At 48.4% G+C, this 15901-nt stretch overlaps 1 protein-coding gene across 6 annotated transcripts in view; it reads left to right on the forward strand.

Annotated features, from left to right (window-relative positions):
• Positions 1 to 15901, forward strand: part of frmd3 (FERM domain containing 3) — a 277660-nt gene that overhangs the window by 157399 nt on the left and 104360 nt on the right. For 4 of the 6 annotated variants that reach the window (XM_038804886.1, XM_038804887.1, XM_038804889.1 and 1 more), the window contains 2 exons: positions 12222 to 12309; positions 14976 to 15074. In XM_038804886.1, coding sequence (XP_038660814.1) covers positions 12222 to 12309; positions 14976 to 15074 — 187 coding nt within the window. The remainder of the gene's footprint in view (positions 1 to 12221; positions 12310 to 14975; positions 15075 to 15901) is intronic. The other 2 variants (XM_038804888.1, XM_038804890.1) reach the window with 1 other exon arrangement.

Below are 15901 nucleotides of genomic sequence, written 5' to 3' on the forward strand. Positions count from 1 at the left end.
GAAACTAACAAAAGGACAGGAATTGAGACACCTCCAAATAAAACACTTCCTCCGCAAAGAAACAGTAGGGTACCCCGGAGCCCAGAAAATACACTACGAGAGGATGTGATGGGCAGAAGCAGCGAGAAGGGCGAGCTATGCTGGAAAATACATGGACAGGTATTGGACAGAGCTCAAAAACCACTGGACAAGACCAGACAAAAATGGGAGGATGAACTGAGGACAGAGGTAGGGTGGGGACTCTGGAGCGAAGCACTGAGCAGGGCGAACTCCATCCCCTCCTGCGCAAGGCTAAGCCTAATGCAGCTCAAAGTGGTGCACAGAGCGCACCTGAGCAGAACCCGAATTAGCAGGTTCTTCCCGGAGGTGGAGGACAAATGTGAACGGTGCCAGAGGGGCCCGCCCCCACATTTTTGGGCTTGCCCCAAACTTGCTGGTTTCTGGACAGCCTTCTCCGAGGCACTGTTCGAGGTTGTGGGTTAAGGGTGAAGCCATCCCCGATAGTGGCAATCTTTGGGGTATCGGAGCAACCAGAGTTACACATAGGGAAGGGGGCCAATACCCTTGCTTCCACTTCCCTAATTGCACGCTGGAGACTCCTGCTCGGCTGGCGATCGGCAACACCACTCAAGGCTGCAGACTGGCTTGCTGACCTCTCGGAATTTCTCCACCTGGAGAAGATTAAGTACGCCATCCGAGGGTCGGAGGAAGGCTTCCTGGATACTTGGGGCCAGTTTGTCGGCCTGTTCCAAAACCTGTTCGAGGCCAGCAACGAGAAGTAAGCTAAGAATAAAAAGAAAACAACAACAAGGTAAATGAGGAACCAAAGAACTGCGCAACCGGGCGGGGAGGGAGATGGGAAGAATGCGGGGAAACCACAAGAGAAGAGGAAGGGAAAGGGGGGGGGGGGGGGGGGGGGGGGGGGGGAATTATAGGCCGATCTAGAGGGTAACGAAATGTACATAGAGTTAGTCAAATGAAAGATAAAATAAACCTCTCTGTAAAGTAAATTAGCACGGGCAAGAAAAATGTAATGTACACACTCAACTGTTCACAAACAAGAGAAACCAATAAAAAGAATTTCAAAAAGAAAGTAAACGGGATTCCCCATCGAATCCACTCCCCACTGTCAGGAAATCCATGGTGAGACTGGAAGACCCACCGATGAGAACAGTTGAAAGATCCCCCCCTTCATTCATGAAATGAAATGAAAATCACTTATTGTCACAAGTAGGCTTCAAATGAAGTGACTGTGAAAAGCCCCTAGTCACCACATTCCGGCGCCTGTTCAGGGAGGCTGGTATGGGAATTGAACCGTGCTGCTGGCCTGCCTTGGTCTGCTTTAAAAGCCAGCGATTTAGCCCAGTGCTTGGTGCCCGCTACAAGGGATATATGGTATCTGTGAAAAAGACAAACAACAATGAGGTTCTTCAACCAATCAGACTGAAAAATCCTCCCTGAGGCATCCAGAAATCAAACTAGGAAGTTCAAAGCAGGAATTATATTTGCATGATATAGAGAAAGCGAAATAAAGATTGGGAAATAGAGATAGGATTAAGGGAGTGAGATAAAAGAGAAAAACATGAGGCAAAAGCAAATCTTAGGATTTGGAATGCGCTGCTTAACAACGTGGCGAAGGCAGATTCAATTGTGGTTTTCAAAAAAGAATTGGAAAATTATCTGAATGGAAAATATTTACAAGACTACAAAGATATGGTGGGGGAGTGAGACTAACTAAAGACACAAAAGGAATTTATCACCAGGCTAAATCGCTGGCTTTTAAAGCAGACCAAGCAGGCCAGCAGCACGGTTCGATTCCCGTACCAGCCTCCCCGGACAGTCTGCCAAATTCCATTATGTAGTCTTCCATGGAGAAATCCTCCATTTTAAAGAACTTATCAAAATTCGACCATACTTCATACACACTTAACAAGTCATCTTTCTTATAAATCTTATCCATATTATGTAACAAAGTCGCCAGAACTTCTTCTGAGTCTAACTCTTCCAATTTGGGGAAGCACGGTAGCATTGTGCACATTGCTTCACAGCTCCAGGGTCCCAAGTTCGATTCCGGCTTGGGTCACTGTCTGTGCGGAGTCTGCACATCCTCCCCGTGTGTGCGTGGGTTTCCTCCGAGTGCTCCGGTTTCCTCACACAGTCCAAAGATGTGCAGGTTAGGTGGAGTGGCCATGATAAATTGTCCTTGGTGTCCAAAATTGCCCTTAGTGTTGGGTGGGGTTGCTGGGTTATGGGGATAGGGTGGAGGTGTTAACCTTGGGTAGGGTACTCTTTCCAGGAGCCGGTGCAGACTCGATGGGCCAAATGGCCTCCTTCTGCACTGTAAATTCTATGTAAATTCCAGCTCAGAAAGCACTTTATTTCAGATTTTACTGCCATATGGTAAAGATAGAGCCAGTGCCATACCTTGTTTTCTCTTTCCCAAAGCAGTTACCTTAGTCCACATAACTACTGCACTTCTCCATTGGGCGCACGATTCCCTTTCAGAAAATAAAGGAGGATAGTCATATCCAGCCATCGTTATCCTGGGTTCAGACATTTATCCCTTTTTTTTTTCACTCACTCCTTGGTTTGATCTGGAAAAATTGTATCTTTCAACCCTTCACATTTACACAGCAACCATCCTCTGCGACCAATTGTTAGACGTATTTGATGCTGTGGTTTGAAGAGACAAAAGTTCTGTTCCTTTTTCACCAACACACTTTTATTTCTTCCTGTTCCTTTTTCACCAACACACTTTTATTTCTTCCAACAGACTCTGCACAAAACTCTACATATCACCAGACCCAGAGGCCACCTGAAGCCCCTTTACATATCAGTGTCAATTATTGGACACTTAACATAAATGAGACAACTAATTGCAATGTCTCTTAACCCATTACTTAACAAGCCATACACTGACAAGGAGAGCAGCTTGGATGGTAGCCCTCGACCCGAGATGCAGGGCACCTTGGAGCTCGAGTCTGAGGATGTCACTGATTTCCTATCACAGCTGTCTCCAACACCCAGGGTATACCTTGGTTGGGTACATAAGTGAAGAAGCTCCTGGGACATTCTCTGATGTGCACCACACAGCTGATCCAATACAGCAGGTGGAGGTAGGAACACCCGGGGGCCGGACGGTCGGCGGGCAGGCCCACCCCAGGAACTAGCTGCCGTCCAGACAGGTTTTGGGCTTCTGGAACAGACAATCCTATAGATTGTGGAGATGCAGTTGCAGAGCCAGGACCGACACAAGGGGTTGCTGGCAAGCTTCTGTTGTGTTATGCTGCTTCAGATAACACAGGCTGCTACTTGATGCAGTCTTAACTAAAGGATGCTCCAGACTCTGAAATGAGTTCAACGTGTTTATTGAACTATGAACACAGTTCTCAAATGAGTTTGACTCTCTGCTAATCTAACTGTAATAACTCAGTCTAACGTACCAGCTTGCTCTAAGCCACATGCTGGGGTGTGATGCTACTGATCAACCCCGTCTAACTCTCTAGATGTCTGTCTGTGGAAAGTGGCAAGGTGTGAGTGCCTCATCCCTTTTATAGTGTTTATGTGATGCCACCTCTGAGTGTCCTGACTGCCCATTGGTTGTGTCCTATTCTGAATGTTCATTGGTTGCATGTTTACATGTCATGACATCTCCCCTTTATTTTGTAGATGTAGATACATGTGAATGTATCTGTCTAATGTGACTGACTGAGGAATACAGAACAGAGCAAACAAAACAAATGCTCATAAGTCCAGTCTCTGAGGCCTGAGTCTGATCCTTGTCGACCGCCGGAGAGGTGGTAGAGGGGATGACAGGAGAGTGGGAGGCACGACTGGTGGCCTCGTGGTTCGAGGTGCCTGGAGGTGGCAATTCGACATGTGATTAAGGTTGGGCAGGTGTATGGCTGGAAGCTTCGTCCGCAGGTCCCTTTTCATCAGGAGTTGAACTGGTGACATGCCAGTGGTCAAGGGAGTCGCCCGGTATGCAAGTAGTGCAAGGTGTATGTCGGAAGCGGAGTCTGCGGCCTTGCGGATGAGCTGCTTAACAATGTGCACCCCTTTTTCGACTTTGCCATTGGACTGCGGATAGTGCGGACTGGAGGTGACGTGCCTGAAATTGTAGCTCTTGGCAAACGTGGACCATTCTCGCCTGTGGAAGCACGGGCCATTGTCGCTCATGGCGGTGTTCGGGATGCCATGCCGTGAGAATGTCTCTTTACACGCTTTGATGACGGTCCGTGAGGAGAGGTCTGACAGCTTCAGCACCTCAGGATAGTTTGAAAAGTAATCAATGATTAAGATATAGTCGCGACCATTCGCGTGGAATAGGTCAATGTCAACCTTCGACCACAGAGAGGTCTCTAGGTCATGTGGTTGGAGCGTCTCCTTGCTCTGCGCTGGTTGGAACCTCTGACAGATTTCGCAGTTCAGGACCATGTCCGTGATGTCCTGGTTGATGCCGGGCCAGTAGTCAGCTTGCCGGGCCCTGCGTCTGCACGTTTCTACGCCCAGATGTCCCTCATGAATCTGCCGCAGCACCATGCTCTGGAGACGTAGCGGGATGACTATCCTGTCCAGCTTGAGCAGGATGCCGTCGATCAGGGTCACGTTGTCCTTGATGTTATGGAATTGAGGGCATTGCCCTTTCTGCCAGCCATTGCTGAGGTTGTGGATGACTCGTTGCAACAGGGGGTCTTTGGTCGTCTCTTCTCGGATGAGAACGATCTTCTCATCTGTTGCCGGGAGAGTGCTTGCACACAGTTGTACCTGCAATTCAATGTGCTGGATGATCTCCAGTGGTTCACTGGGTGAGTTGACGGAGCGGGACAATGCATCAAAGATGATGAGCTCCTTGCCAGCTGTGTACACCAAATTGAAATCATACCTTCGGAGTTTGAGAAGAATTCTCTGCAAACGAGGCGTCATGTCGTTCAGGTCCTTTTGGATGATGTGGACCAGTAGCCTAGGATACGTCTCATCAGTGTTGGCAAGCCGTAGACATAATCATGAAATTTGAGGATGCCGGTGAGGAGACCTAAACACTCCTTCTCAATCTGCACATATCTGGTCTCAGTGGGTGTCATTGCCCGTGATGCGTATGATACTGGTACCCAGAATAACGTGTCATCTCTTTGAAGCAACACAGCTCCAATGACTCGCATCTGTGGATATCTTGGTCTCTCGGTCTGGGTCAAAGAATGCAAGAACGGGTGCAGTGGTGAGCTGGGTTAGGATGTTGCCGATGCTGGCCTGGAGATCTGAATGGGATGGCGTTGTGGTGTAGACCTTTTGAATGAGGTTCAGTTTCTTGCAGGCGTGCGCACCTAGCAGGGACGCCCTGTCTGGATTAACAACCTTGCAGCGTAAGCTTGCTTGTGTGTGTCGGCTGGACACCTGCAGATGGCAGGACCCCAGTGCCTTAATTGAATTTCCATTGTAGTCCAGGAGTTTGCAGGCAGCTGGAAGGATTGTGGGGGGCTTCTTGATTCTCTTGAAGTCCACCTGCAAAATCAGGTTGCTAGAGGCACCTGTGTCCAGTTTGAACTGGATGACCTTCATCACTGCAAACCATTCGTCCTCGGAAAGCACAGGCCAGGATTGATTGGACTCGCTATGTGTCCGGTGTGGCGTATTCGCACTTCGTAATAATGTCCACTCGGTAAGTGTTGTCCAGGTAATCATCATCTGGATCCGTCGCACTGCCTGGATCAGAGTCATGCATTCGGTGTTGCACACTTCTGATGCGCTGCTGTCGGAATTGGGAGCGCTGGCTCCTGACTGGTGATGCAGATCTGCACAGGGCTGCATAGAGGTTTGGTTTCTCAACGTTTAAACAGCGTTTGCCTCTTGCAGGGCAGTTTTTTAAAAAATGGGCGGTGCCGCAGTTCGCACACGTCAGGAAGTTGGCATCATGACGCTCAGTGCGTCGTTGTGGATGCGCGGTGCGGTTCTCGGACGTCTGCGCCTGCGCAGTGCGGTTTTCAGCCACTTCGTGTTCCCAATCACATTGCGCAAGCGTCGGGCCCCGGGAGAGCATGCAAAATGGCAGCTTTCGTCAATGTAGAGGCCCTGCATCCGGGAGATGGCCTGAACACTCCACGCTTCGTGGGAGGCTTGTTTTTCACTTTCTGCCATTTCGTCCTGTGAACAGCGATTTTTAGAGTGCTTATGCACAGTACAGGTTTCAATCGCAACTGGCAGGGTCATGTGCTTGATTTTCAACAATTGCTCTCGCAGAGGATCAGTGTGGACTCCAAAAACGATTTTGTCTTTGATCATGGAGTAAGTGATAACACCAAAGTTGCAGGATTGCGCTAGCAGTCTAAGTTTAGTTAGATAGGAGTTGAAGGATTTGTCTTTACCTTGCATCCTTTGCTTGAAGATGTAGCGCTCGAAAATTTTGTTGGTGTCCACCTCGCAGTGGCTGTCGAATTTGTCCAGGATGGTTTGGTATTTCGTTTTGTCCTGCCCTTCGGAAAAGTGAAAGGAGTTGAAGATCTCTATCGCATGGTCATCCGCAGCGGTGAGTAGAAAAGAAATCATCCGAGCATTGGTCGCGCCATTGAGGTCGGATGCTTTCACGTACAGTTGAAATTTCTGCTTGAATGATCGCCAGTTGGCACTAAGATTGCCGGTGGTCCTGAGCTGATGAGGAGCCTGAATCTTTTCCATTGTGCCTGTATTTAGTAGCTGGTTGTCACGGATCTTGCTGAGTTGAACGAAATAGATTGAACAATCACTCCTGGTATCATGTGTTATGCTGCTTCGGATAACACAGGCTGCTACTTGATGCAGTCTTAACTAAAGGATGCTCCAGACTCTGAAATGAGTTCAATGTGTTTTATTGAACTAATAACACAGTTCTCAAATGAGTTCAACTCTGCTAATCTAACTGTAGTAACTCAGTCTAACTGTACCAGCTTTCTCTAAGCCACGTGCTGGGGTGTGATGCTGCTGATCAACCCTGTCTGACTCTCTAGATGTCTGTCTGTGGAAAGCGGCAGGGTGTGAGTGCCTCATCCCTTTTGTAGTGTTCATGTCATGCCCCCTTGTGGTGAAACCACCTCTGAGTGTCCTGACTGCCCATTGGTTGTGTCCTATTGAGAGTGTTCATTGGTTGCATGTTTACATATCATGACAGCTTCCAGAACCTGCAGGTGCAGATGGAAGAGTCTAACTGCAAGCAGGAGCAGGAGGTGGTACCGATCATGCGTGCCGCCTGGGCTAACACTGCACGGGTGGCTTCTATGGTGAAGGCATTGGGGGCGAGGGTTTTGGCTATGATCAGCATGTCCAAGACCTGGGGCATTCTGTGCAGGCGCTGGTCTAGGCCCAGTACAGGGTTCCCACCTCACAGGCGACCATGTCCCAGAACCACCTGGAAATTGCAGCGGCGCTCCTGAGTGTAGTCCAGTCACAGCAGGCAATGGCTGGGAATGTCGGCCGCATTGCCCAGGTGCTGGTTGACAAGGCACAGGCACAGAGGGAGATGGCATAGTTACTGCCTGATGTGACACAGACCCAGAAGGTGGTTGGGGAGCCTTGGGGATAGCTCTGTTCGCACCCCAGTGCCAAGGGGTAGCCCGGGCAGGTAGTTTGGGGAATGGCGGGGGAAGTGGGGGGATGTGGTTTATTGTTTGTTGTTCCTCTAGGGGTTTTTTTGTGCGTCGGCCCGCGCGGTTGTTTTAGAAATGTCAATATGTTAAATTGTGAAAATTACAAATTCTTCAATAAAATATTTTCTAAAAATAAAGGAGTAGCCCCGGGGCCATTGGGCACCCAGAGGGAGGAGGAGGTGATGGGGCCTGTGCCGGTCACTCCCTTAGGGGAGGTACCAGAATGGCGCAGCACCTCAGACTACCAAACCCCCCCCCCCCCCCCCCCCCCCCCCCCCCCCCCCCCCCCCCCCACCTCCCCTGCTCCTAGCGCATCTGGTGGGCAGCGGGCAGAACAGGACAGCACCACGCCACCTGGGATGCCTGGGCAGCAGTCGGGCCCTTCCAGGCCTGATCGCCCCAGACGCCCGACAACGCGGACCCATGTCGCAGGGTGGAGGTCACAGCAGGCCACTTCCATCCCTGCTGTACTGTTTGGGGATCCACCAGGACATAGCATTAGGGCCCGGAAGGCCAGAAAGTTGGACACCAGTTAAGTTGGTATGGGTGCAAAGGCACAGTTTAGTGACAGGTCCTAGGGCACAAATCTGTATATGTTGTCACATTAAACACCTGTCCGCACTGTGCAACCTGCCTCGATGCTCTGTCAGATGGGTGTGAGGGGTAGGCTGGCCAGAGAGGGGGTGTGGGTTGGGAGGGGAATGGGTATACGTTGTGGGTGGCCTGGGCTCCCTCTTCTCCCCCTCACACCCCCACCGACCATCTCCACCACCGTCACCTCAGGGATTCGATGGAACCGTGTGATGGATTGGCCAGCTCGCATGCAGGGATCACTCAGGTGGACAGTGAAAAGTGCTACGTGGGCTGGAGTCAGACGTTGTCAAACGATGCGGAGCACCAGATCAATCGAGTTGTCATCATCCTCCACCCTATATACCAGACCCGGTGTCACTGCCAACCGAGGGCCCCCATCCTTTAGTGCAGAAGGTATGTATCATGAGGCGCAGGCAGGGGGGAGGACGTGTCGGGGTGTGATGCAATGCCCCTGGCCAGTTCTCCTCTTCTCCGCACCCCCCACTCCCTCAAAGTCAGTGAACCTGGAGATGTCCAGAGGGTCACAAGCGCGTTGGCCCTGGTGCACATGTGTGGCCTTCGTGCTTGCCTGGGCCCCATGTCCTGCCGATCCTTGCCTTGCCCTCCCCCGCATCATCATGGTTGGATGAGGTCTGGCGTGTGTCCGCCTCCTCCTGTACGTTGCCTCCCCCCCCCGCTGCATGATTTTGCGGAGGATACAGCAGGCCACCTTGAAGTGGGCAACCCACTCAGCATCTGGAGGGCCCCTCCAGAGTGGTCCAAGCACATGAACCGCATCTTTATGAGGCCAAAGCACCGCTCAATCACACACCTGTTTGCTGCGTGGGTGACATTGTAGTGGGTCTCCGGGTTGGTCTGTGGTCTCCGGATAGGCGTCATCAGCCACGACCGCAGTGGATAACCCCTGTCACCCAGGAGCCAACACCAAGCCGGGGATGTGCCATGAACATGTTAGAAATGGTCGAGTGTGCCAGGAAGAAGGCGCCGTGCACACTGCCCGGGTATTGGGCACAGACTTGTTTGATGCGCAGTTCATGGTCCCTTATCAGCTGCACATTTATTAAGTGGAACCCCTTTCGGTTTGTGTAGAGTGGCCTGTCATCTGCAGGTGCTTGTAGGGGCCATGCGTACCGCTGATCACCCCCTGTACCTGGAGCATCCCATTGATGGCGGTGAACCCTACTTCCCAGGCATCCTGGTGGTCTGAGTCCACATCGAAATAGATTTATTGAACCGTGTGGGCATATAGGGCCTCTGCGACGGCACGGATGCACCTGTGCACCAAGGTCTGTGAGATCCCAGACAGGTCCCCACTCGGCGCCTCAAAGGACCCCATCGCGTTAATGTTTAGGACAACTGTCACCTTGACAGCCACCGGGAGCGGGTGTTCTTCCCCATGCCCCCGCAGGTAGATATGTCGCACTGTCGCCCTGCCCAGCCAAAGTCGTCTTCGGCATGCCCAGTCAGGCAGGTCCTCAAATGACAGGCGTGCCGGTACACACAGCCCCATGCGGTGCCTCCTTTGCATCTGCTCCTCGGCCTCTTGGATGGTTAGCTCTCCATCCTGCCTCCTGCGGCTTCCTCCATGGCACATTCCACTACTGCAGCTTCCTCCTCCTTGAGCAGCGCCAGCTCGTACAACCCCCAGGGTTGCGGTGACTAGCTGGGAGGCACCCATTGCTAGTTAATTCTAATATCCATTGTCTGCAGGGGGTGAAAGGCTGACATGTTAGCATGGTTCATATCCCCGTGCCCAATTGGCTACACGGTGGCCCTGTTGGCACTGTGGGCTCCACCCCCGCATGTCCTTTTTCCCTCCCTCCATCCCCGCACCCATGGCCCCTGACCCTGGCACAGCCCTTGCCAGCAGTACGCTCCGCGGCCCCGCCCGGCACCCCCATATGGGGACATTGTGCGTTGGCCTGGGTGTTCCACCTGGTGCCCCGCGGGTGCCGGCCGGATGGGTTGGGGGGGGGGGGAGGGGAGTGAATGGTGGGTGGGCAGGTGTGGGAGCACCTTTTCGGCCGGTGTCACTCTGCAGAACCGGGGCCAAGGTGGGTGGCCAGTGGGGTTCGCAGCAAGATGGCTGCCTTGCAGGCCGCTGAAATGGCAGTCCATGCCTGGACACTGCCCCAGTACAGTGGGGGGTTACCCTGGCCACTCAGCGTGTCGAGACTGTCAAACCTCGCAAGGAGCCTCTCACAAGATTTGCAACGATTGGAAACGCCTTGCGAGATCTAACAGGATCTTTCGAGATGTCACGATCTAGATCTCGACCAGCGAGATTAACATATTTAAATAAGCCATTAGGCTCTATTAGGCATATTTAAATATGTCTGCAGGAGCTTATCCCAGCACCGGGGAACTTTTGCCCACACCTGGAAGATCTTGCCGTGACGCCGTTTCCTGGCGGTGACAGCACCGAGAAGCACCAGGCTATTAAACGGCACTCAGAGTTGATAGGGGACCTCAGAGGGCTACACACAGCTGAGGCTACACAGAGCCCCGTTTTTTGCACGGAGGAGTTCCGCCTGCCAGACCCCCCTCCCCAACACCACACAGGTCACCTCCAGCCTGATTGCCACTGTGCGGAAAAATGTCAGCTTGTCAGTGCCAACCTGGGATACTGGTCACCTTGGAAGAGCCAGGTGGCACCCAGGTGACACTGCTAGGGTTCCAGGCTGTCAGCGTTAGGTCCCCCAGTGGCACCAACAGTGCCAAGGTACCACCCTGCCCAAAGAGCATGGACCCGGGGCCTCCAATCCCCTGGGAGACCCCCACAGTTGCCGTTCCATCTGGTCCCCATTTGTTTTTTTTTTTGTTTTTTTCAAAAAATATACTTTATTCATAAAATTTATCATAAACTTTACAGAACATTTCAAATTGTCTTGACTGTGCATTTCCATCCGAGTTACATTCATTTGTCTTTCTTCAATTCAATTGGGATAACGTTACACTCGTATCCTACAATAAGTTACAGTTCTTTCTTAAATATTTACATTGTTTTGCTTCTTTCATACATTGTGGTATTGAAGACCCGGGCCGAGGGGTTTTACACTGTTACCAACCCCTCAGTGTACATTTGTTGGTAAGACCTTAGACTGTGGTCTTTCCCCATTGCGCCTTGGCGGCAGCTGCCCCAAGCTTGAGTGCGTCCCTCAGCACGTAGTCCTGGACCTTGGAATGTGCCAGTCTGCAACACTCGGTCGAGGACAGTTCTTTGCACTGGAAGATCAGCAAGTTTCGGGCAGACCAAAGAGCGTCTTTCACCGAGTTGATGACCTTCCAGCAGCAGTTGATATTTGTTTCGGTGTGTGTCCCTGGAAACAGTCCGTAGAGCACAGAGTCCTGTGTTACAGAGCTGCTCGGGATGAACCTTGACAGATACCACTGCATCTCACTCCAGACCTGCTTTGCAAAGGCACATTCCACAAGGTGTGTGGCTGTCTCATTTCCCCCACATCCATTCCGAGGGCAGCGTGCATTGATGCTGAGCCTTTGGGTATACATGAAGAATCTGACATCTGACCATTTGTGGAGACCAGTACTGAGCGGCGCTTGCTCGAGGTCTCCGTGGCGCAGGGAATAGATCCCAACTCCTCAGGTACCTCGGGAAACTGCACCTTAAAGTGAGACTAGCTATCTCACTTTAATAATGCCAAAAAGGTTGAGTGCGGTACTTACATTGCAACGTCTCGCAAGATTGTGTTAGATTTCATGAGGCGTTGTGATTCAGGTGGATCCCAGGAGCAGGGTCTCCTGGCTTCTATCGGCCACGCTGCGCCGTGCGAGCTGCTTTTCAGGTGCAGCGTGGCTATTCGATCATACCTTAAGTGTGGGTAAACACCAATGCTGCCAGCTCAAATTGACACTAAGAAATGTTTACGTTAAGCCAATTATTATGTCACATTAATTATTGATCATTAATTATTTTTCAATTAATCTACATGAATAGTTTTTGAATTTACATAATTATTTAATAATTAAAGATCAATTTAATCATCCTTTCAGGGGACAGAGTCCAGCTGTTGCAGAACTGAATTTGCTGCAGAAAGCTCATACATTGGAAACCTATGGTGTTGATCCCCATCCATGCAAGGTATCAGAACGGTCTCTCTGTGCAAGTCACATTTGTAGATTTCTCTTTTGCTTTTCTTCTAGTATCAAGACATATATACTGAAAATCATAATGTTAAAAATAGAGAGAAATAAAAGGAAAAGTACAAATGCTGGAAATCTGAAATAAAAAGAAAATGTTTTAAATATAAGGCATGTCAATCAGAACGTAAAAGTGTAAGATAGCTTAATATTATCCAGGATAATGGGAAGGATTTACCGACCATCCCGCTGTGTGTTTTTCGGCAGGGGAGACAGCCCGCCAGTGGGATCTACCGACCCTGTTGTTGCCGACGGGATTTCCCGGTGACAGCATCCCTTGATGCTGGAATACCCCTGCGCCGGCATGGGACCGGAATATTCCGCCGGCATGAATAGCCAGTAAATCCCGCCCATTGTGACTCACTTAAAATTTCAGTTGTCTCTCGCTTTCAAATGTGACTGAGAATATTGAATTTACATTTGACCTTTTTCTTACTGTGAATTAGTGCAGATTACAATTTATTTTCTGATATCAAATGTTGCTGAAAAGTTTCAGTGTAGTTGTACAATATTGTCTTTGGTAGGGCCAAAGGTCTTCTATATTTTTGAAATCCTTTTTGTCTTGCACTTCAACAAACTGTCTCATTAAACCACTGATAATACCAGCTGCAATCATATCACGCAGACATGAATAGAATAGATAAATTCACATTTATTTTATGAAAACAGAAAAAGCTGGAAACATTCAGCAGGTCTTGCACAATCTGTGGAGAAAGAAAAACAGAGTTAACCTTTTGGATCAATTAGCTTTTCTCAGAAACTGGCATTGCAATGAATGGATTGTTAACTCTCTGTTTCCCCCCGCACAAATGCTGCCCCATCTGACAAATACTTCAAGCCTTTTTATTTTTATTTCCGATTTCCAGCATTGTACATTTTGCTTTAATGATTCCTTTAGTTAGGATGATGTTTTATGTTTATGAGTGTTTGAAACCATGGAATTCAATGAAGTGATGGTTTATTTTTGGTTGTCCTTTGGCACTATCATTATTTTTTCTTAGTGATAAGGGGCTCGAATGGCTGCCTACCTCTAGAAAGTATCAGGTTAGATATAAATAAGGTTAATGTCTCAAGTGAATAACATTTTGCTAAATATTAATAACAACATTTAAGAGCACATTTTTGATCCTATCATTATTCCTCTGAACCCCTATGAACTTTAATCTAACTAAGTATTAGTTCATATTGAATTAATATTTGTGAGCCTAAGAAACATTAGTCAGAAATAATGTGATCTACAAAAGGGAAATAAGTTCTAACTGCACTTACAAGTTCTTTTAGATGTTACCACATTATGAAGCAATTGTAATTTTATTGTCTTCAAAAGATCTTTAAAATCTCCTTTTACACTACTTCAAATGCTCAGGTTGTTAGATCATTTTGAGAACACAGCATGAGGTTTTAATGTACAACATTATAGAAGCTCAGCGGTTTTTATATTACAGTAATACTCGGCTATTGGTAAAGTAAAGATAAGTAATGTTCCAGTTTATATTGTCTGGTTGAGCATTGAATGCTATCATATTCACTGTTCATTAAAAGCTATTGGTTTACATCTACTCATATCATTTATGTCTGAATGGAAAAGAAAATCACCTATGCAAATAGCTTTATCTTAATTCCATTGTGCTCTTCAGGCATTTATCATATATCCATAAGTTGTTTATCTCAGCTTTGCCTTTTCTGTTAATTACAGTGTCTATCATTCACTACATTTACGTGTCCTCTATTAAGTATTGCTTCCAACGTAACCCTAATTGCCATGCTTACTCTATAATTTTAATTATCATGTCAAAATACAGGATTCATAGGGACCAATTTTCAACAGCTCCCTGACCGTATCCGACCTAAAAAAACAAGTAGCAAACAGAAAAACCTGGGGCTGGGTGGGGGGAGGGGGAAGGGGAGAGGGAGAGCTAGGGGTGGGGGGGGGGAGGGGGGGAGGGTGGTGATGGTCAATGGGGAAGTTGAATTCACCCCCTTGGATGTCCAAGTCCTGTCTGTTGCAATTTTCAAGTACACCTGTCAGGGGCACTAGCCATGCCTGCCTCTTTTGTGCTGGAGGCTATTTTATGTGATCAGTGGCCCCCAAAGAGATTTCTGCCACTTCACACAAAGGGTCCAAATCACATTTTATTATATTTGGTGGAACCAATTTTTTTCTTTGCTTCCATGCAACATTCTGATTTTGTCAATCTACATGATGCCATCATAAAGCCTTTGTCAGCTAATTTTACACTTTCCCCCAAAAAAACAATTTTGCTTTGGCATACATTTCCATGAAGCTTTTAACCCTTTTGTTTGTTCAGATGTCACACACTTCCTGCCATTTTAAGTCTTGTCATGGTTGCTCGATTTGTATATAATTTTCTGAGTCCAGAAGGATTATTACTCTTAACACCTAGATCTCATTTTAACTATCAATTACTTGTTTACATCTTTAAATTCTCTCACCCTGGAGTTTAAATAATAGACAAATACCAGAAGTAAGTAGCTAACACTGTTTAATTAATGACTAACCTGGTCACTCGGTGTCATTAAATACAGTACTAAAACCCAGTATAATCTCCCATCCGTAACCCTCTTTACCTTTACTCCTAATCCCAGCCAGTGTTTACGTGCAAACAGGCTGCCGTAACTTCACCAGAAGTGCGGCGGAGAGGGAGCAGCTCCGAGGAAATTCCCAGCCAATGTTTCCAACACTCTGTAAGTTACTCTTTAAAATTTAGGTTGCACATTTTATCAAACATGCAACATATTTTCAGAACTCAGAACATGCAAATTCACCTGCGCTGTTTCATTGATTACACTGCAAACACAAACATTTCTATGGTCAGTATGAGACCAATAGGCATAATCAATTCATCACTTTACAGAACATTGATTAACTATGATCTTCCTGCCTCCTCAGGAAACTTAGTTCTTTTTCGTTCCCAGAACATGACCTTTGATTGCAGTAACCTAGTTTGATACAATTGACTATTTCCAGATAAGAGTCTGTGGAACAAATTTACCTTAAGGAAATTAATGAACCACTTTTTACTTATAAAGTGAATTCAAATTCTCAAACTACCATTTTGGTTTCAAACTCATGTATATTAGAATTGATAGTCAAGAGGCTTTAAATGACGAACACAGTGACATAGGATGTAATTGGGGTCTCGGCCGCTGGCTGGAGAGCTGGCGAGAGCCCTGCGTTGTGTCCTTTTGGGAACGACTGCCACATTGTGTTAGACTCAGATGCGCGACAGGCCAATATCAGGCTTTTCTGCAGGATAAAGGACCTTGGGAATGGAAGCCCTGCTCGCTGAGAGCTGCCGGCTAATCAGAGAACAGCAGCTCTATTGAATGGCAACACTGGGGAGATGGTGGCTGCTGCCAGTATGACACCAGCGTGAGGCCCAGGGTCATCACTGGATCCAAGGCCAGAGGTGAATGATGACAGGAAGGAGATTCGCAGGGTGGCAATCATGGGGGAGAGGTGTCGGCGGAGGGAAATGCGTCTCAGCAAGTCCCCATTCCTGATGCTGGGT

The sequence above is a fragment of the Scyliorhinus canicula genome, chromosome 8, assembly GCF_902713615.1.
Source record: "Scyliorhinus canicula chromosome 8, sScyCan1.1, whole genome shotgun sequence".
NCBI lineage: Eukaryota > Metazoa > Chordata > Chondrichthyes > Carcharhiniformes > Scyliorhinidae > Scyliorhinus > Scyliorhinus canicula.